The 22,981-nt window shown below is 39.3% G+C and overlaps 1 protein-coding gene across 1 annotated transcript in view; it reads left to right on the top strand.

Annotated features, from left to right (window-relative positions):
* Positions 1-22,981, top strand: part of LOC147002096 (uncharacterized) — a 73,381-nt gene that overhangs the window by 8,898 nt on the left and 41,502 nt on the right. The window contains exons 2-9 of the mRNA XM_085827848.1: positions 8,595-8,665; positions 9,503-9,527; positions 12,053-12,166; positions 15,620-15,684; positions 16,356-16,380; positions 19,317-19,430; positions 22,223-22,293; positions 22,843-22,867. Coding sequence (XP_085683974.1) covers positions 19,322-19,430; positions 22,223-22,293; positions 22,843-22,867 — 205 coding nt within the window. The 5' untranslated portion in view covers positions 8,595-8,665; positions 9,503-9,527; positions 12,053-12,166; ... (1 more) ...; positions 16,356-16,380; positions 19,317-19,321. The remainder of the gene's footprint in view (positions 1-8,594; positions 8,666-9,502; positions 9,528-12,052; positions 12,167-15,619; positions 15,685-16,355; positions 16,381-19,316; positions 19,431-22,222; positions 22,294-22,842; positions 22,868-22,981) is intronic.

Below are 22,981 nucleotides of genomic sequence, written 5' to 3'. Positions count from 1 at the left end.
TTTTTTAATTTTTTTTATCAGTTTGGTAGTTTCCCTTTTAGAAAAGGAAGAAGGAAAACATGTAAAGTATCCATTTCCCCTTCCTATTGGACCACCTGACCATTGACATAGACATGGGGCTGTATGTTTTCTTCAAAATGAGCCATTCAAAGTAATCTAAATCATCAGAGCAGATTTGCCAGTGGCACTGTGAAAAAAAAGAAAAGTTACCATTTTGCCATGCCTGTGTCTAGGGGCTCACTAGATAGCACTGTTTGCCATTAGCAGAATAAGTGATTTCTTTTAGCTGGAATACAGTATTGAGATTGCTTTAAAATGATCTCAAACAATTCTTCTATCATGTTGACAACATAATCTCCCAGCTGTAAAAGGGAAGATTTGACAACCTGCATAGGAGCTATGTACAAGGTGTGTGTGTGTGTGTGTGTGTGTGTGTGTGTGTGTGTGTGTGTGTGACAGAGAGAGACAGAGAGAGAGAGAGAGAGAGATATGGAGGGAGAGAGGGGGGTCTTTCATACCTCTAGTAAGGTAGAGTTTCCCTACTATATATATATATGCTAATATCTCTGCTACTCCCAGATAATGAATACATATGAAAAGAAAAGTATGGCATCTGACTTTCTAAGTTCAAGTTATTCCACTACACATAATGATTTCAGTTGCATCTATTTCCATAACAAATGTCATAATTCCACTTTTTATTTACAGGTTCATAAGATTCTGGCTATGTATCATGTTTCCTTTATCCATTTTATTGTTGATGGAGATCTAGGCTAGATCTTTTTTAGTCAAGTATAAGTATTGTAACAATAAACATGACATGTAGGTATTTCTGTGCTATGTTGACTTAACTTCCTTCAAATATATATGTAAGAGTTACATAGGAGGTTGATATGGTCTTGCTAATTGATTTCTGAGGAGTATCCATACTTATTTCAATAGTGGCTGCACGGGTTTGCTTTCCTGCCAGCAATGAATAAGGGTTCCCCACATCCTCTCCTGTATTTGTTCTCCTTTGTTTTTTTGATCATAGCCATTCTGACAAGGATGAAATGGAATTCCAAAACTGTTTTTGTGTCTCCCTGATGATACTGAACACTTTCCCAATTACTCATTATCCTGTTGTATTTCTTCACTGGGAATGGCCCATTCAGCTTGCTGTCCCATTTACTTATTGGTGTGCTCTGTTTTTTATGTGTTTCATTTTTTCACGTCCTTACATATCCTAGATATTAATGACCTGTCTTATAGGAGGGATTTCTCATTCAGTAGATGTCTCTTGATTTTTCAATTCATGCAATCTCTCATTTGTCAATTTTTAGAACTATTTCTTGTTGTATTAGAGTCCGTTTTTGAAAATGCTTGCCTGTGCCTGTATCTTCAAGTGCTTTACTTGGATTTTCTTCTAACAATTGCAAAGTTCCTGGTCAAAGACTTTAATGTCTTTAGTTCATTTGAATTGATTCTTGTGGAGGGTGAGAAATAGAAATCTAGTTGTGTTCTTTTATATGTAAATCATTTCCCCAGAACTATTTGTAAAAGAGACTATTTTGTCTCCAATTTATATTTTGGACAGCTTTTTCCAAAACAAGATGACTGTAACTAAATGGCTTTATTTCTGAGTCATCTATTCTAGCCTAACAGGCTTTGTTACAGTACCATCCTGTATTGTTTTGTTTTGTTTTGTTTTGTTTTGTTTTGTTTTGTTTTTACAATAACTATGTAATACAATTTGAGTTGGAATATGTGTCATATCCCACACTGTTGTCTCTACTAAGGACTGCATAAGTTATTAAGAGCATTGTGCTTCCATATGAGGCTTAAGATTTCCTTTTCTTACCATAAAAATTCCTTTCCTTATACCCATGGGAAGAGATACAGAGACAAAGTGTGAGCAGACACTAAAGGAAAGGCCATCCAGAGACTGCCCCACCTGGAGATTCATCTCACATCCAGTCACCAAACCCAGACAATATTGTGGATGCTAATAAGTGCTTGCTGACAGGAGCTGTGTTCTGAGAGGCTCTGCCAGTACCTGACAAATACAGAGGTAGATGCTCTCAGCCAACCACTGGACTGAGCACAGTGTCCCCAATGGAGGAGCTAGAGAAAGGACCCATAGAGCTGAAGGGGTTTGTAGCCCCATAGGAGGAACAACAATATGAACCAACCAGTCCCCCGCAGAGGTCCCAGGAACTAACCACCAACCAAAGAGTACACAATGGAGGGACCCATGGCTCCAGCCACATATGTAGCAGAGGATAGCCTAGTCGGTCATCAATGGGAGGAGAGGCTCTTGGTCCTGTGAGGGCTCTATGCCTCAGTAAGGGACTGCCGGGTCCAGGAAGCAGGAGTGGGTGGGTTGGTGAACAAGACCAGGAAAGGTGATAACATTTGACATTTAAACAAAGAAATTATCTAATAAATACACAAACAAGATTTAAAAAAACCTCTAATCATGTCATACAGCAATGTAGATTTCCTTTTCTTGTTCTGTGAGGAATGTCATTGAAGTTTTGATGAGGATTACTTTAAATATGTAGATTGCTTTCAGTTACATAGCAATATACACAATATTCTGCCTATTTACGTATAAGAGGTAGTTCTATCTTCTCGTGTATTCCTCAATTTCTTTTATCAGTTTCTTACATTTTCACTGTAGAGATCTTTTACCTCCATGGGTAAGCTCATTCACAACAATTTTTTAAACAATTTTTATTAGATATTTTCTTCATTTACATTGCAAATTCTATCCCAAAAGGCCCCTATACACTCCCCCCACCCTGCTCCCCGCTCCTGCTACCAACTTCAGTTCCTTGGGTACTTTCTCTAGCTCCTCCATTGGGGGCCCTGGATTCCATCCAGTAGATGACTGTGAGAATCCACTTTTGTATTTGCCAGGCACTGGCATAGCCTCACAAGAGACAGCTATAACAGGGTCCTGTCAGCAAATTCTTGCTTGTATATGCAATAGTGTTAGTGTCTGCTAACATTATTATGGTATGGATCTCTGGGTGAGGCAGTCTATGGATGGTCCTTCCTTCTGTCTCAGCTCCAAACTTTATTCACAACAATTTAAAAAATCTATAATGAGTGGGATTTCCCCCAACTTTGTTTCCAGTGAGTTTGCTATTGATCAATAGGAAGATGATTTATTTTGTCTGGTGATTTTTATGTCCTGCTACTCTGCTGAGAGTGTTTGTACTTTGCTGGTGGAATCCTTGAATCTAGTAATCTGCCTTCTTTCCCCTTCCTATTTGTATCCCCTTTAATTCTCAGAGTCCTTCCAGTAAATTCTTTTGTCACTGCTGAATAACCAGATCAAATCAAATATAACAGATTCATATTGGGTGCTATTGGAGGAATAAGCTTTGGCTCCACTGAGGAAAGTCCTGAAAGATGGAACAACAGTGAAGAAACCACTGCTCCCTGTTGAACATCAAGATGAGAGGTGCAGCATGCTGGCTAAATTGACAGTGTTTTCTCCATCCAATCCTCCTGCTCTCTTCTGTTGGTGGATAAACCAAACTGCACCTTGAATTGCAATTCTGTATGGCCTGGGTATTACTTCCCTTAGAATTCCTTCTTATTCCTCACAACATAATACAACAAATCCTTTCTTTTTAAGCCTCACTGCTGAGACGTCTTCATTAGCAAAATAGTTTATAATTTATCTCATGTTTAAAAAAGAAATAATCCCCCCTTGATTTGTACCCTCCTGTAGCTTCACCACATTCTAATACTTGTCCCAAGAATTTACTATATTATTAAATCCTTATGCTCCCATTTCCTTTACATTCTCCTTTAAATTCAGTCTGAAGGTTTCATATCCACCTATTACTAAAATTCTGCTCAGGAAGATGTGGCTGGTCAAGAGAGAAGTGAGAGGCAAAAAGGAAAGTTGATAACTTCTATCTGTGGAGATGAAACACTCATCCAAAGCTTGGGCTTGGAAAAATGAGATGGAGAGTGAAGTCTCAGAAAATAGCATTCCCCTCTGGCTAGAATAAGGGCCTCAGCCATTTCTTTATCCCTGCCATGATATTCCAGAGAAAATTCCAATTTATAGGGAACCATTATTTTAATGATCTGATAGCCAAAGGGAAGAAAATAAGTAGTTTTATTGAGAATACTTTTACTCTTGTCAGTACAGTTATACATAAAACCTTTGGGAGGCATTTATCTATCTAGTCAAGGGTAACTTCCAAAGGAAATCCCCTTCCTTTGTCATCTCAGGCACCAACCCTAGTTGTAGGTAGATTTAATAGCCATATGTCTCTACCATTAGAAAATCTTTGGGGGTTTCCAGAACCCTTTCTTCCCACCTCTCATTTCTCATGCCACTTTAGGCATCACATATTTTTAAGGAGCAGGGGTTGGACATAAAGCAGAAGTCCTAAACACTTAGCCAAGTCTCCCACTGAGGGGACATTTCTATCCTTAGAACTGAGTTTCACTTGCAGATCTTAGTTTATATGTGAAGAATTAATGATGAGTGGTAAATTCTATCATTTCATTGTGACTATTCTATTCTGCCACCCCTGGAAACTATAGAGGAAAGAGGAAGTGTAACGGCTCAAGCAATGGTTCCAAGTGCGCAAAGCATCTACTTCTCTAACCATCCTGGCATGTATGAAATATTATGAAGAGATGCTTGGGTTACTCCCTTTGGCACTGAACAGCTTAGCCAGAGGATGCCAAGAATCTCATGCCGGGAAAAGGAACAAGCTAGGACCCTTGTGCAAACCAGAAGAGGACTAATTTTCTGCCAAGAAATGTACAATCTATCATAACACTTTTCAGGAGAGGTTGAAGCTCAAAAGGAGGAAATGACTTGACCAGCACTGCCCAGCTCTAGATACTTCTTGACTTTGTTAAAAACTAAACCTCATAGGATTCTGAGGATGGTCTTGGTGGAGGAGTCAATAGACCTTTGTTCCTCTTCCCAATGTACCACCACATCCAACATCAACAGGCTTTCATAGGGTGCCATCTTGTGGTGCTCAGTGGGAATAAAGAAGAGAAGCCCGGGCAACCTGTCCAGTTTGGTTGAAGCTGAAAAAAGAAAAGAATAAAAAAAATTTAAAAAGAATTTATTAATCTTTCTATTCTGCTTTTCAGTATTAATTGTGTGTTGATGTTTGGTCTGTTGCTATGCATTGTAGTGATAAATGCTGGTCCCCAAGATCTGGCTGCCTGCAATGAGGAGATCCTTGGTCATGAGGAAATCATCACATATACCAAGTTTTCTATGTAAACTTGCTCCTTAATTTAAAGCTTTGGTTAAATAAACATGTTGACAGCTTGTAGTTGGGCAGAAGAGAGGAAGGCAAGGCTTCAGGTGCAGGGCTCGGTGTCTGAGGCTGAGAATACCAGGAGAGAAAAGAGAAGAGGAAGGAAGAAGATGCAAGGGGTAGGTGGAAAGTGAGAACATGGCAATGAGGGCCAGACATTTGAAAAGGAGTGGGCCATGAGAAACATGGCAAGTTGTCCCTGAGGGTCATTGACTGGAAAGTAGACTGACTCACATAAAGGGTGAATATCTGCCCAGCTCTAGTGCTTTTGAGGTTTATAAAAAGTTTTGTGTCTTTATTTGGGAGGTAAATGATCAAAAGTGGGATAAAAACCTCCATTTAATTTTTTTACATTAATTATGTCTTTAATTAAACTATTAAGGACAGATAGACAAACATGGTTAGGGGCTGTCTTAGTTAGTTTTCTATTTTTTTGTGATAAAATACCATGACCATGTCAACTTGTTAAAGAAAATATTTAACTCAGAGTTTAAAGTTTCAGGGTGTTAGAATCCATGGCCATCATAGCAGGTAGCAAGGCAGCAGACAGGCAAAAATGGCACTGGAGCAGTAGCTGACAGCTCACATTTTGATGTGTGAGAAAGAGATCTAAAAAGACCTTTGTGAAGTAGGCATTTAAACAGGGTTCTTTAGAACCATGTAAGCAGATGAGAGAAAAATAACTTTGTAGTTGATCGTTCTTAGCTCAAGAACATTGGCATTTATAATGACCCACACTGTAGTCCTGAACTTGTATGAGCAGACTTGCCTAAGTAGCAGATGTTGGCTGTCATGGTATGATTATTAGTTCACTATGCAGACTCTGTGACTTATGGCTAACCCGTACCTAGTTATGTTCAGGCTTGAGTGCTGAGTGCCAGTATACTTTGAGACTTTGTTCAAAGTACACGTCTATAACTACAGAGCGATAGTAGTGTTCGAATCTGAGTATAATGGGAAACTGTTGTGATACCAAAGGTATGATATTACTAGCCAATTAGTGCTTTTGCTTCAACTAGACTGGTTAATATTTCTCAAAATATTTTGTGTAAATTCTTATAACTGCTGTATTATTAGAATTATGTTTTATTTTATGTAATTTTTGAGACAGGGTTTCTCTGTGTAGTGCTGCCTATGCTGGAACTCACTTTGTAGACCAGGCTGGCATCAAATTCAGAAATACGCCTGCCTCAGCCTCCCGAGTGCTGGGATTAAAGGTATGCACCACCACGCCTGGCTCTAGAATTATGTTTTATTATATATTATATTTTAGTCTACAAAATATTTTGACCTTAGAGTTTAATGTGTTTGTATGTACATATGTGTCTATATATGTCTGTATTTCCTCCCTCAAGATTGTGCTTCATAGACATTCCTGTATATAAATACTGTAACACTATATCATAAACATACCAAGAAATAACTAAGGTTCTCTGTTTTGAAATTATTAACCTCAGAAAATTGGAGTGGCTTCACAGTGGTGGGGATAAATTATAAGATAAATCTCCCACTACAATGTGTGCCTATTTTCATTTTTAACAAATATTACCTGTCATTTTCTTACTAGGTGTATTTATTCACTAAAATGTAGGTATGTCTTTTCCACATATGTGACGGTTTAGAGTGTGTACCTTCTCCATATTGAATAATTTAAATACGTAATTTATGATTTATCCTGAATTGTAGACATCACAAATAGGTAACATCATTACCCACATGTCTTTGGAGTGAGGTATCACCCAATAAGTTGATTATTTTGTTCTGAATGACTGGTCACTATTTCAACAAATGAAGTAGAGAATCAGATGAATTAGACTGGTGAACTAACTAGAGAGTCAGTAACTATTTACAGTAATCCGTGAGCATAGTGTTCCTATATGGTGAACAAAAAGAATAGTATGCAGAGGTAATGGTTCTTCTGTGCGAGTAGAAACATGGTGCTGAAAAGCTGTATTAACTCTTACTGCTGTTTTCACGAGTGATGTGGTTTATTTATCCTGACACTCCATCAGAGGGCTATAGCTTACTTGATGAATTGGGCAAAACCTAAATATAAGGAGGTTCATATTTGTGAAAAGCTAATTAACCAAGATGGTAAGTTTCCAGTGTACATGTCAGGGTATCTCAATTCTGCAGAAGTCCTAGGCATTATCTACTTTATGACATCAAATCCATGGTCACTTTATCACAGGACAGATACTGCTACATCACTCACATTTCAGCCTAGTCATTGCAAGGAAGTACCAGCACTTCTCCTCAGCTCACAGATGCTTAGGACTGGGATCCTTATCCTCACACCTGGCCTAAAGCCAACTACAAATAGGGAGATCTTTAATTGATATCTGATGGAAATACAAATGTTACCCTCAAAAGTGTAGAGACCTTGTGAGCCACACACCCTGGGAGAGGGACGCATAAGTACTCAGAATATCTACCCGGTTTTTAGAGGCCCCATTACCCTTGCAGCATCTATCACATGGAGCTGAGTTAAAGGACTTGAATGGCCAGCAGGATCCAGATGCTCCTCTTCCTTATCACTGTTGTTTTTCATCTGGATGCTACAAAGCACAGGAGCACAAAAGGGAGAAACAAGGCACAGGGTACTTATTATTGTTTTCCAGGAGTCAGTAAATCAGTGAATGTCAAAGGATGAATGGATCAATATAGTTACATCATGTCCCTTATACTAAGTTCACTTCCCCAGTAAAATGTATGTGTTAAAAAGCTCAAATTCTGTGTTCTTCCTGATGAATGCAGAATCAGAATGTGTCAACTGATGGAGGTTGAAATACACTTGTGAGATGTGATGAAGAGATTCTTCAGTCCTTTTGGGCTTCAAAATGCTTAAAGGAATGATGATCATATGTGGTTTTATTGTGACATTTATTTTAATGAGGAGAATGAGATGTCTTGATAGTATAGGTGCTTGTCATTGCACTTGATATTCTGATTCTAACCCCAGAACCCCAAATCATGGAAGGCAGAAACTAGATACCAACAGTTGCCCTCGGATGTGCTCCCTCCCAAACTGAATACATACACTAGGTAGTTACATTTTAAACCATAGACTCTTATGTTGCTTTATATTCCCGTCCTCTAGAAAGCAAAAGGGAAAAAAAGGGGGAAAAAAGCCTTTTAGTTTTCTAATCTTTGCCTATACTCAACATCAGGAAAGACAGCCCAGTAGTAGCCTAACTAAATCTAATCACATGTACTGATTCAGTACACTTTTATCGATGTCAAAATTGCTTGTGTAAATAAATGGTGCCATGAGCTGACAGTTACTTTCTGTCCCTCTAGTTTTACCTCAAGAATGTACTGACACACCCTTCTCAACTGATGACCATCCTCGTACAAAATCCTCACTGACCGTAAGAAGCCCTCTTCCTTTATATAAGAGAAAATTACTTTAATGGTTCCCGCATGTGTTTATGACTATAGCACACTTGAAAAAGTAAAGTTGATTAAATGTTTCATGTATTAAATATTTTATTTAGAAGGAAAAGGAAATGTAATTATATCAGGTTGGTGATTTAACAGAACTGTATCAGGTAGTGACTTTGAGTCAGGGCAGACTGTCTTCTGGACAATAATATTCTGCCTTCGATACCAGTATGTAAATTTCACTCAGAAGGTGGCAGGCAAATCATTCATGTAGACTTGAATGTTTATATAAGCATTTACTCTTTTTATGGTACCTGTGGTTTAGGTTGAATCTGATTATGCTCCCCCAAGATGGATGTAGGGGAAGCATCCTATGTCCTAGCATGGCATGTTCAGGTGCCAAGAACTTAAGACATAAGGATGCATGCAAATTAGTGGAGTGCTTCACAAAAGGGGTTAGTATCACTAAATAGGTGTTAGCTTCACCATATTGTAACGTAACTCAGCTAGCTATCCTTCAGTAGAAGCCAACGCATAAGGTAGCCTGATGTGGCATTTAGTCAGTAAACATGGGAAACACTCTAGTTTTTGTCACAAAGTAGGCATCTTGAGGTATTCTGTGTCAGTATCACATAATATACTAATACGGAACATTTCCCCTGAGTCTCTAATAGGCAGTAAGAGTCAGTAGATTAGTAAGAGATTAGATTAGCTCGCCAGACTTGGTACAACTATGTCCTGTCCAGAGGTGGAACAAAGAGTTGTACAAACAGGATTCAGCATCATCTAAGTCTCTTAAGCGTTTTCTTTCCTGTATGTTACAGGTGGGCTCCAGAAAACGCCGGAACAGTATGTATCCTGCAGTCAGTGAAGACATGTGTTAGAAATGAATTGTGTTAATACTGGTTGTCTTTTGTCTGGTTGTACCACAGTGAGCAAATCAGCTTGTATTGATTAAAAGATCATATGTTTGTTCTAAAAAAAAAAAAAAAGTGGTGCCTGCAGTGAGAAATTGTAGCCCTGTGTGTACAGCTGCTGCTTCCAGCTGTGACCTCTTTAGTTTGGTGTTTTGTGCACGAGGCTGCATCTAAACCTATCTTATCTACACAGATATCCAAGTTACTCAACCCAATTTCCAGGGAAAATGTTTTGAAAAAAATCAGAATAGACAATTTACTTATGTGTTTAAAGTTTGCCACAGTCACATTTGGTAGCTTGATTTGCATTTTTCTAGGCAGTTGAATAAACCAAGATTCAGAGTAAGTGACAGAGATCTTTAGATATGCAGTGCAGCATTAGATTTAACATGACAGAGGGCATAAAAAATAAAAACAGGGAAGAATTTCCAGTTTTCTAGCATCAGCCTGTAATAACTCAAAGCTACAGGAATCCCAAAGACTGCTGTGACTACCACAGTGCTCAGAAGACCTGGGCAGTGTAATTCACCTGCCTACAGACATTAACAAGGATGAAAGAAAAGCCCATTTTTTGTGCAGATTACTGACTGTGTGCTACATTGAAATTGGCTATATGTATATGAACTGAGGTCGTGCTAGACTTGGTTGGTTCCTTCTAGTAAAACCTGGTGAAAAGCTTTAAAGGATTGACAATATTTAGCATGAACACAAAGAACAAAACAGCTAAGGCAAAGTATTCACTAAGGACTCTGGTCACCACCTAGATACTGATCTTTGCTATTGAATTTTTAAACAAATATATAGGCTATTTCGTTTTGGTTTATTTGTTTCTTTGTTTGTTTCTCTTTTTGAGAAGGGTTACTGTGTATCCATGACTCTCCTGGAACTATCTCTCTCTCTCTCTCTCTCTCTCTCTCTCTCTCTCTCTCTCTCTCTCTCTCTCTCTCTCTCTCTCTGTCTCTCTCTCTCTCTCTCTCTTTCTGGCCTGGAACTCACATAGTTCCATCTGCCACTGACTACAGGAGTAAACTATCACTTCCATGGAATACACATACAAAAGTTGAGGTACATTCTATGCTCCAAGAGACTTTCCTCTCAGTACTGGTCAGTCTCCACATTTTAAGTGTGAATACTGAGAAGATATATTCAGCAGCGAAACACATGACTCAATATCATTATTTCAAGTGTTTTCTGCATAGTTTATCTATAGTGTTAGCACTTTGCTACACTGTGGTTTGATTAAGGGAAACTAGTGTGAGAATATGAACTAGCCCAGTTGTGTCAGTGTCAGAACATGCTTAGAATGTCCAGGACCCAAAGTCTGTATCCTAGTTCTATATAAAATGTTCTCAGGATAGCTTCATCCTATTAATACTTATCCTAGAGAAGTGAAGGAAGGAGAAACACAAGTTCAAGTTCATTCTTTTCTGTAGAGTGAATTACATGCTAGACTAGAATAGACACCTTTCCGGAAAAAAAAATTAAAAAAACAGAGAAGGTCAGACTGGTGACAGAGGCATGGCCAGGTATGGTGCCCTCTCACTGCCCTGGAGTCAGTACCAATATCTAAGCAGAAACTAAGAAAGGCCATACAGATGGGCAGTGAGGATGTCACCTACAACGTGATGTGAACACACACTGCCTATTATATTACCAATGCCCCAGGGTGCTGTTCTTCTCAGTTCATGTTGAGGACATGTCCAGGCTTGGCTAATTGAAAGGAAGTTTCTATTCAGCCTAACCATCATGTGACAACTTGGTCTTGAGTTTGAAACTGAGCAGTTTTTAGAAAATATCTCAATGTGGTCATCTGATCAACAAATCACTCACTGAGAGGCACCAGTCAGGTTGAAGTTCTTAGAGAAAGACCACATATAGCTTCTTAGGTAAATAGGGACAATAAATAAGTTCTCTGTTGCCCATGTGAAACCAACTGAAACCTCATGCTCCCTAGATGCATTCATATGTAGATAAGTCTTCTGTCATTTAAAAGACACTACAAAGCAATTCTATGTGCTTTTCCTTGAGGGCTAGCCCTGTGTGTGTGTGTGTGTGTGTGTGTGTGTGTGTGTATGTGTGTGTAATTGTATATCCATATACAATTTTGTTTTGAACTAAGATTAATAGGGTATCAAATATATAGCATTGTAGTAAACATAACAGAGACCTGGTGCTCTTCTCTGTACATTGTCACACTGACATGAAGTTATGACTTACCAACACCATCAGTGTAATGCATGCTGGTGTACACAGTGACTGAGTGATCTTCCAAAAGCTCCACTGTAACTCTGATGATGGTGCCTGAGGAATGGTCATGAGACAGAACGTACAAACATAAACCCATTAATGGGTTTTTGCTGGGTTTTCGGTATGGTTACTGATTGTTTGTTGTTGTTTGTTTGTTTGTTTTTGCCATGAAGCTAACATAACTTGTCTCTGTTGTTAATGCATTCCAAGTATTTAGAATCATAAGAAATATCCATCACAAGAATCCTGCTGTTCCCGTGGAGGCTGAAGAACATCAAGCCCCAACGTCATCATCTATACAAAATCCACAAAATGAAACACAAGGTACTGAGGAAATAGAATAATTTTATTACATTATATCTAGTTGTTGTAGATCATAAGGTATGATACAAGGAAAACAAAGATGACCAGCTTAGATACATTTTCTTATGTACATGATGTTAATTTGCATACTTCACTAGGTTAAATTCAACCACAGAATTTAAAAACGGATTTCAAATGTGCCACTTGTTCTCATTGAGTAAGGAGAGAGGAAAAATGAGGTCAGTCCTGTCTGTGTCACTGTCACTTCATCTGCTGCAGACAGGAACAGTTGAGCCACCCTCTCTATTACCTGTTCACAGACACCTGAAATGTGGATGGATTGAATGTCACCCATAACAAGAGTGACCCTGTGATTATCAAAAGTGTCGGGCAGTGGTGGCGCACACCTTTAGTCCCAGCACTTGGGAGGCAGAGGCAGGTGGATTTCTGAGTTCAAGGCCAACCTGGTTTCTACACAGTGAGTTCCAGGACAGCCAGAACTGCACAGAGAAACCCTGTCTCAAAAAAACAAACAAAACAAAACAAAAGTGTCAAGAATGAAGATAGACTAGGAATTAGATCACAGCATTTCTGGTCTGACCCCTTGGCAGTGGGTCCCTGGAGTGGTGTGTTACACCCTGTGCTTGGGAGGCTTAACGGAATGGGAAAGAACAGTAGAAACAGGGAAATGGCAGGAGGGGTAGGAGGTTTCTGTGGGATACTTTTACTTTCAATAGCATCGAGGTGACCACTGTCAGGTTGTGTATTGTTGGCTTCTGGCTCTGTGATTTGAAGGCAATCTTTCACACTTAGCACTTTTCAGCCTATGTCAGTTCTTGCCAAATGCCCGAGCCTGGCTGCCTCTGTGGTTAATAGCTCTCCATGGAAGCTGTGCCAAAGGCACTTTCCCAGTTGGTAGTAAAAAGGAATGTCTGTTTCAGCACTGCAGTTTGAGTATGGAGTGCATACTTGCTGAGAACCATAGATGTAGGGGTTTCAGGCAGAGATTCAGTGCAACAGGAGGAAAGAAACAGAGTGTTCATATCCAGCTCACCTTCATGGACAGTCATGGATCTCAGCCCGAAGAATGGTGGCACTAACAGTGGCCCAGTTTGCTGCCTCAGTTTATCACCACAAGATAAAGTTCCACAGGCATAACCAGGAGATCTCCATCTTATTCAATTGAGATAAGATTCAGATCAGATCCAACTAAGATAAAATGTCACCACATACAAACTGTTAAGGTCTCTTTGGGTTTTTATCTTAGGGTAAACCGGTATTGATGGTGAGATATAATCCTCTCCTGTGCACTCAAATGACCTATAGATAAAGGCCTTCATTGTGATCCCGAAGATTTAGGATTTAGATCCAGTTCCTGTGGTCTTTTGGGTATTTTGTTTTTTTAGTAGTAATTCATTCATGGTACCCATGTGACCATTTAGCCCCACTTTAAAGGACAACTACAGATTAGACTGCCAAATAGCTAATAATGTTCTCTGCCATGACCTCCCTGAAACACTAGCAGTGCCCTGACAAAGACCTAATGTATGTCTTTAGCTTGTAGCAGCCTAGACTCCTCCATTTGACTAGCATATAAAGTGACTGAGTCAAGGGAGATTAGAGGCCGACATTCATCTAGGACCCTTTGACTTAATGCAGGAGAAAAGGTATACAACTGGCCAGTTCTTGGAGTTTTAAGTGGCATCCTTGGTTTCGCCTCCAAGATGCAGAGGCTGGGTTTAAGTGTTCTAACATACTGCCAATGTCCCTCAGGATAAAAGATGCCGACTCTTGCAGATCAGTTCTTCAGGAACCCATCTTGCCGTAGGATATTTCTTTCCTCTCTGCTGTCACTACTCAAGTCTTTCATTCTTAACATGGTCTGACCTGTCCCATCTTTTCTGGGGAGATGAGATTAAAATCTAAGGGATGTCTGTCCTCTTAGTAGTTTCACTATAACTTTTTTTGTAGGTGTACATCCTAGGCTCCTCAGAAGTATGTTTGCTTTTTTTGTATTCTCCCATTTCACAGTTGGTTTTGGCCTTCTTTTATAGACTGTATCTGCATATCGCCTATCTGCTTCTGAACCCTGAGTCAGAGATACAGGATTCTGCTTCTAGTCCCACCTTTTCGGTCTTCCCTCTTATTACCTCTTACCTCATCCTTCTCCAGCCACTTCTCATTTTTCCTGGTTGCCATGTTGACTCTGGTCTATATGTCTGCCAACCATGGAAGCATCTGTGATCCCTTTCCACTGTTGCATTATTGTTGATGCTGCAAACTTTGTCCACACAGTGTGGCCTACCTCCTAGCCATGTTTCCAGCCTTGGCCCGAGGTATATTTTAGGTCTTTCTCTATTCACTAAATGTTTCTTCTTCACAAAGCTCATGAGACTGACAAGATCACTGGAAGAGCACAGAAAAGAACCTTTCTCAAGGAAAGCATGCCAGGAAAGGCAGTGTCAGTAGGTCATCTGGGTTAGACTTTTACTCTATGAACAGAGGTAAAGGACTGCTGGTGGGCAGCAGAGGCTGAAGAGGGAATAGTGATTATCCTGTGCTCAAAAGTCATCTCAGGAGCTGTTATCTCTGATTCTTATCATAAGATTTGTTTTGTGGGACCAGTAAGGTACTTGCTGTAAGACTGAAGACAGGAATTTGAGCCCAGAACCTATACGGTTTACTGAAAGAACTGGGTACAAAAGGTTCACCTCTGCTGGATGGACAGACAGTTACTGAGCCTCCCAAATATAAGAAATATTAAAAAAAGCTTTTGAAAGATTTATTTCATTGTTCCATTATGTAACAGATTCTTTCAAGTTGCTTTAGATTATCATTTCCTAGAGAGCAAATTCTGTTCCTCATTTTACTATAGGGTCTGCTTAGATCTATCACAACTCAAAAACCAGGTCAATGGCTGATGACAAATACTTTTTGTAATCAAGCTGCTATTCATTGATCAGGGACACAGAACAGACTTGTGAGTTGAACTGTGACCCCAAAGCCAGAATATCAGAGTATTTGAGGTTGCAAATGAAGAGCTTCTGTGTTAAGTTATTGTTACATTTTCCACCAATAAGGATTTAGGGATAAAGGCTTTCCTTATGTAAACTGATACAGAATATAGGTTTTGCAGTATAACCAATCAAATCCACTTGTTACTCTGTAGTTAGAAACAGCCGTTGTGTTTTGGAGAACAAAGGATGAAAAATGGGTGTTGTGGTATAGAAAAATCATTATCTTCTGAAAAAAAAATGACAGTACTTGGGGCACGTTTCTTTTGCTTGTTCCCAACAATTTTTCCCAAATCCATTCTTTGCCTCTACTTACCTCCCGAGAAAACAGTCCAGCTTTATCCAAATCACCTTGTTTCCTCTATTTAGTTACATATACTAAGTCCATTCACTTTTACCCACATCAAGTAAATAAGCAGTGCCATGAGCTGACAGTTACTCTGTGTTCCCTTACTGTCAGCTAAATGTGGTAATGCTACAACTTCAGAAGAGAACAAGGAAAAGTCACCACTGCGGAGGGTTAAGGTAAGATGGACTTTCCTTCCTGTAAGGTAGAAAGGTTATCTCAGTGGTTCCCTTTTGTTTCAGTGGGTATCACATTTGAGTCATGACACTAGCCAGAAGCATCATAGGTATGAGAGCATTTACTTAGGAAGAGGATGGAATGGAGGAAGTGTACCAACTTGGTCTTAGTTCAATACATCACAATGTGGTGCAACGTTATGTCCTGAATTATAAGGCTAATCGCTTTCAAGTGGGTTTCTCCAGTTTATCCTAATCCTCATGTTTGAAAGAATACATGAACTGAGCACTCTCCACCCACATGCTAGATACCATAAGTTTCTTATGCACCAAACATCGGGTCATGTACTCAAGTTAGCTCTAAACCCTGGGCAGTAGAAATAGAATATGGATTACTGAAAATACAAGTTTTCATATGTGATATAGGTTTTGGGACCCTCTAGAGGCCAGACATGTTTGTTTGATCTACCTATGAATCGTAAAAAGTATGAAAGATACTGGTTTTGTCACAAGTACAATGCTCTATATAATTTATGGCAACCACAAATAATGTATCCATTAATATAGTCATCACTTGACTGTGATTTTTCATCCTTACTGCAATTACAACACCATTTGCATATATTACCCTGCATGATTGTGGAATATAATGTATTTTTCCTTCTCAATTGCAGGTCGCTTCTAAAAGAAGCAGACATAGTACGTATTGTGGAATTACTAAAATAAGAATTGTTGTAAACAGTAGTTGTGTTTTGTCTGATGCAACACTGTGATCTAAGATGGTAACTAATAATTAAAAATTTGGTTCCTGTGTGTGTGTGTGTGTGAGAGAGAGAGAGAGAGAGAGACAGAGACAGAGAGACAGAGAGAGACAGAGACAGAGACAGAGAGAGAATGTTTTTACAAAACGGAGAAGAAAAAAACTTATGGAGATATCTGTGGTCATTGAGTTCATCAAGGTACAATAATCCCTATGAAAGAGTTACTGCTTTTAGGATTTTCCTGCAAGATATCAAATTTATAAAGATCTCAAGTACTATCCTGACTGCTATAGTGAGGAGAAGTCTTAGACTGTGTCATTTACCCTGCAGCAGAAAGTCAGTTTTGAAAGGTAGAGAAGCACACATACTTATTTTCAGGTGACAGGGCCTAAAAATGAAACACAGTGCATGAGAACAGAAATGTAGAGCGGATGTGTCCCAACTGAGTTTCCCATGGTTCATTCTAATAAGGTCAAGAGAAAGGCTTAAGGGATAGACCTTATTAGCATGGACAAAGGACAAACCATTTTAGGCACATGGTCAAGTAAAACTCTAGTCACCACCTAGAGATTGATCATGCTATCTCATTCTTTAGGAAATTTAGGGAATTTAGGAAATTTTAGTTTATGATACGTGTGTGTGTGTGTGTGTGTGTGTGTGTGTGTGTGTGTAAGTTTCTGGCCCACATCTCACACAGCTCCACCTGCCTTTACTTATTGAGTGCTGTTACTTATTACGGGATTATACTACCACACCTAAAGGGAATATACCTTTAACAGTCAGGTACACTCTATGCTCCAAGAGTTTTATCTCTGAGTGATAGTCAGTCTCCACATTCTGAGTGTTAATACTGAGTAGATACATATTTTTAGCAGTGAAGCATGAAACTCAATATTATTTCAAGTGTTTTCTGCATAGTGCAACTACAGTTTCAGTACTTTGGTATGCTGTGGTTTGATTAAAAGGAGCTATTGTACTAATATGGACTGGAGCTTCAGCCCAGTTGTCTCAGTACCTATTTAGCATGTCAGGACCCAAAGTTTGTATCCTAATTCTGCATAAAATGTGCCCAAGATGGCTCAATTCTATTAATACTTATCCTAGTAAAGTGAAGGAAAGAGAAACACAAGTTCAAGAACATTCTTTTCTGTAGACTGAATTACATGCTATACTAGAATAGACACCTTTCTCCCCCAAAAATTAGAAAACAGAGAAGGTCAGACTGGTGAGGGAGGCATGACCAGGTATGGTGCACTCTCACTGCACTGGAGTCAGTACCAATATCTAAGCAGAAACTAAGAAAGGCCACATAGATGGGCAATGAAGATGTCACCTACAAAGTGATATGAACACACATCGCCTATTATATTACCAATGCACAAGGCTGCTGTTTGTGTCAGTTCATGTTGAGGACATGTCCAGGTTAGGCTAGTTGAAAGGAAGTTTCTATTCATCCCAACCATCATGTGACAGCATGGTCTTGAGTAACTTTGAAACTGAGCAGTTTTTAGAAAATATCTCAATGTGGTCATCTGATCAACAAATCACTCACTGAGAGGCACCAGTCAGGTTGAAGTTCTTAGAGGAAGACCACATATTTCTACTAAGCTAGGGCCCTCCTATAGCTTCTTAGGTAAACAGGGAAGATAAATACATTAAAAAAAAAAAGAATTGGAATCACAAGACTTGAGTCATCAAAGCTTAATCCTTCCTTGCTTCATAACATATAAAATGAGTATCAAATTCTTTTAACAATTTTCTGTACTGTCCCACATGGAATATGTATAAAGTATACAAATGTATGGAAAGCTAGATAGAAATAAATATATTTACCTTACATGAAAAAAGATACATTCTCTATTTCCATTTGTAAGTAACTGAAACCTCACCCTACCTAGATTCATTCATATGTAGATGACTCTTCTTTCATTTAACAGACACCACAAGACAATTTTATAATATAAGTGCTTCTTTGAGGGCTAGCTTATTCGAGTGTGTCTGTAGATACACACTTGTAAATGAGTAACCAATTAAAACCTCACCCTACCTAGATGTACTCATATGCAACTCATTCTTCTGTCATATAGCAGTGTTTTTCCTTGAGGGCTAGCTTGTATAATTGTGTGTGTGTGTGTGTGTGTGTGTGTATACACTTGTGTACCAGTAACCATCTGGAACCTCATACTACCTAGATTTATTCATATGTAGCTGGCTCTTCTATCATTTAACAGACACCACAAATCATTATATACTTGCATATGCATATCCTTTTAACTGAGAATTGTCATAGGATGTATAACTATGTATAACATCATAGTGAACACAACTCAGAAATGAGTGAGAGCATAAATTACACTAAAGATAAATAAAATATACTATATAAATTTCCTTATATATATGAACAAAATATACTATATAAATTACATTCTATATTATATATATATATATATTATAGTGCATATGTATTTTGCACTCATATATTTTGCAATGAAGCCTCATAGGGAGTCAAATATTAAGCATCCTAGTGAAAACCACACAGGAGTGAATGAGTATATAAATTTCACTTTGTTTATATTGCCCTAAGAGTGATATGGATTCTGTTTACCAGGTACAGCACTAACATAAGAGAGCACTGGTTCTCTTCTCTGTACATTGTCACACTGACATGAAGTTTTGACTTACCTACACCATCAGTGTAATGCATGCTGGTGTGTATAATGCACTCTGTGATCTTCCCAAAATACCACTGTAGCTCTGATGATGGTGCATGAAGAATGGTCATGACATGGAACGTACAAACACAAAACCATTGCTGATTTCCTCTGTTTTTCTGCCATGAAGATGACATCATTGTCTCTGTGAATGCATTCCCAGGGTTTATGTTTCTGAGAAACAAGCATCGGAGCAGCAGTCTTCTCCCAGTTGATGCTCAGGAATGTGACTTTATAAATAAACATTGTGAAGGAAAACCACAAGACAACCTAGAAGGTACAGTGGAAATGAAAGACTGAATCATGTTTCATAGTTATACAGCATACTGTTATGATACATGTAAAACTGTGAATATATTAGTACTTTTCTATGTACATATTGTTAATTTGCATATTCCATTAGTTGAGATACAACCACTAATTTAAAAATGGATATAAGACTCACTGTGTGTTCTCATTGAATAATGAGAAAGAGAGGAAAAATGAGCTCAGTCCTGTCTGTGTCACTGTCACTTCATCTGCTGCAGACAGGAACAGTTGAGCCACCCTCTCTGTTACCTGTTCACAGACACCTGAAATGTGGATGGATTTAATCTCAACTGTCTCAAGAGCGACCCTGTGATCCATCCCATAATCAGCTTCTAAACGCTGACACCATTGCATACACTAGCAAGATTTTGCTGAAAGGACCCAAATATAGCTGTCTCTTGTGAGACGATGCCGGGGCCTAGCAAACACAGGAGTGGATGTTCACAGTCAGCTATTGGATGTATCACAGGGCTCCCAATGGAGAAGCTAGAGAAAGTACCCAAGGAGCTAAAGGGATCTGCAACCCTATTGTTGGAACTACATGATGTACTAACCAGAACCCCGGAGCTCTTGTCTCTAGCTGCATATGTATCGAAAGATGGCCTAGTCGGCCATCACTGGAAAGAGAGGCCCATTGGACTTGCAAACTTTATATGCCCCAATATAGGGGAATGCCAGGGCCAAAAGAATGGGAATGGGTGGGTAGGGAAGTGGGGGGCGCTATGGGGGACTTTTGGGATAGCATTGGAAATGTAATTGAGGAAAATATGTAATAAAAATATTAAAAATCAAAAAAAAAAAAAAAAACCCCAAAATTGTCAAGAATGAAGACAGACTTGGAATTAGATCACAGCATTTCTAGTCTGACCCCTTGGCAGTGGGTCCCTGGAGTGATGTGTTACACCCTGTGCTTTGGAGGCTTAAGGAAATGGGAAAGAACAGTAGAAACAGGGAAATGGCAGGAGGAATAGAAGGGTTTCTTTTACTTTCAATGTCTCTGATCAAGGTGATCCCTGTCAGGTTGTGTATTCTTGGCTTCTGGCTCTATCATTTGAAGGCAGTCTTTCAGTCTATGTCAGTTCTTGCCAAATGGCCAAGCCTGGCTGCCACTGTGGTTAGTAACTCTCCATGGAAGCTGTGCCAAAGGCACTTTCCCAGTTGGTAGTAAAAAGGAATGTCTGTTTCAGCACTGCAGTTTGAGTATGGAGTGCATACTTGCTGAGAACCATAGTTGTAGGAGTTTCAGGCAGAGATTCAGTGTAACAGGAGGAAAGAAACAGAGTGTTCATGTCCAGCTCACCTTCATGGACAGTCATGGATCTCTCAGCCCAGAGAACAGTGACACTAACAATGGCACAGTTTGCTACCTCAGTTTATCACCTCAAGATAACGTCCTGTAGAGGTGTTTGGGGATCTGGATCTTGTCAGCTTGAATAGTGAGATTAATGGTCACAAGTGCCCACAAACATTTATGGTCATTTTGTGGTTTTATTCTATGGTAGAGCCAATCTCTGTGCTGGTGGATAGCGTTCTGTGCACACTAATGACCACTTCTACTATGGTCCTAATGATGCAAAAAAAGCAAATTCTGTCCCCGTAGTTCCTTGGTTTTATCAGAGTAGTGTCTTCTTGGTATGTATATCTTTAGATTGGAACAGCCTATACTCCTTAATTTGACTAGCATACTAAGTGATTGAGTCAAAGGAAGTTAGAGGTAGACATCTATCTTGAAGCCTGCGACTTCATGGGAGAGAAAATATCTGTATTCTGACCCATCTTTGTTGCTTTCTGAGGTATTCTAGGTTCATCCTCCAAGATGCACAGGGTGGATTCAAGAGTTCCCTTACATTACTGTCTATGTCCCTCAAGATAAAGGACATTGACTCCTGGGATTCAGCTCTCCAGGCACCTATCTGACCAGAGGATGTGCCTGTCTGTGTGCTGTCACTTCTTGAGTGTCTCCCTCTTGGCATGGTCTGACCCATGTGTACATGTGGTGATAGTCTAAGAAGTCTTTTTCCTCAAAATGGGTTCACTATAGTTTTTCAGTAGGCTTATAGTCTAACCCCCTAGGATATGTGCTTCTCCTGGATTCTCTCAGTATGCAGATTGGTTTGGTACCAAATTTCAGTCATGCTTATAGGCTTAATGAACATTGTCTATCAACAGATTGTGAACCATGTGTGTCTGAGACACAGGATTCTGCTTCTACCTCCCTCCCTTTTCAGTCTTTCCTCTTATTACTTCTTGCCCCCATCCTTCTTTAGCCACTTCCTTCTCTTTTGTAATTGCCATGTTGTCCTGTGATCCAGTTCCCTGTTACCTTATTGTTGATGATGTGTACTAGAACACACTGTCTACACAGTGAGGCCTAACCCCAGCCATGTCCCCATCCTCAGCCCTGGGATAACTAGGTCTTTTTGTATTCACTAAATGTCTCTCCCTCACAAAGCTCATGAGACTGACAAGATCACTGGGAGAGAACTGAACAGAACCCTTCTCAGATACAATATGACAGGAAAAGCTGTTAAGTCTTAGTATGGCATCTGAATCCGACCTTTACCACATGGACAGGTACATCCTCGTTTGTCTTTAGGTCTTCCCTCTGTTTAACTTGCCGTATGAGAAAACAGTCCAGCAGCAGCAGAACCATATTGTTCATCAGGTTTAGGAACATGAACTAAATTCCTACACTTTTACCCACATCAAGTAAAGCCCAGTGTAACAATAAGCAGTACTGTTCACTTCTTGTCCCTCTAGTGGTAGATGAATGTTCTGATGGTGCAACTTTGCCAGTGGACAAGGGGAAAGGACCAGTGAAAATGTCGGAGGTAAGAAGGCCTTTTCTTTCTCTCATCTAGAAAACTTACTTTAATGGTCCCCTTATGGTTCAGTGGGTATCACAATTGAATCCTGACACTGATCAGGTATATGACTTTTTAAAGCTTCTCAAGTTTTAAAGATCTCACTGGCTGAGCATTTAATATGTACATCCTGGGCACATGGAGCTTTCTTTCAACACATCAAACCCTGGAGCATACACTTAAATTATTTCTAACATAGGTCACAGAAACAGAAAACTTCTTAATGGAAAATACAAGTTTTCACAGATGATATGCGATATAGTTTAGGGAATTTTCCATAGAGGCCAGACTCTGCCTTCGAAGCATGAAAAAGCATGTGAAAGGTCTTTTCCACGAAGTACAGAGCTCCAGCTCTTCTGTTACATCACTAAATAATGGATCCATTAACATAATCTCCACTTGACTGCTCCTTCCTATCTTGACTGCAACTAGAAAATGTCAATGGAAAGACCAAAGACTTTAGCAGGCACTACTTAACAGGATCTAAGCTTTATAATATTCCATTTTCAATTGCAGATAACATCGAAAAAACGAAGATGTGGTATGTATTATGGAATCACTCTCTAAGACACAATTTAGATGGTAATTGTGTAATACTTTGTCTTTTGTGTGATGGAAAACTGTGATCTAAGCTGCTTACTGATGATGTCGTTGT

The sequence above is a fragment of the Mus caroli genome, unplaced genomic scaffold (assembly GCF_978045245.1).
Source record: "Mus caroli unplaced genomic scaffold, Mus_caroli_1 scaffold_11, whole genome shotgun sequence".
Taxonomy (NCBI): Eukaryota; Metazoa; Chordata; class Mammalia; order Rodentia; family Muridae; genus Mus; species Mus caroli.
Note: the sequence above shows the minus strand (reverse complement) of the source record. Positions and strands in the feature narration are given on the sequence as shown.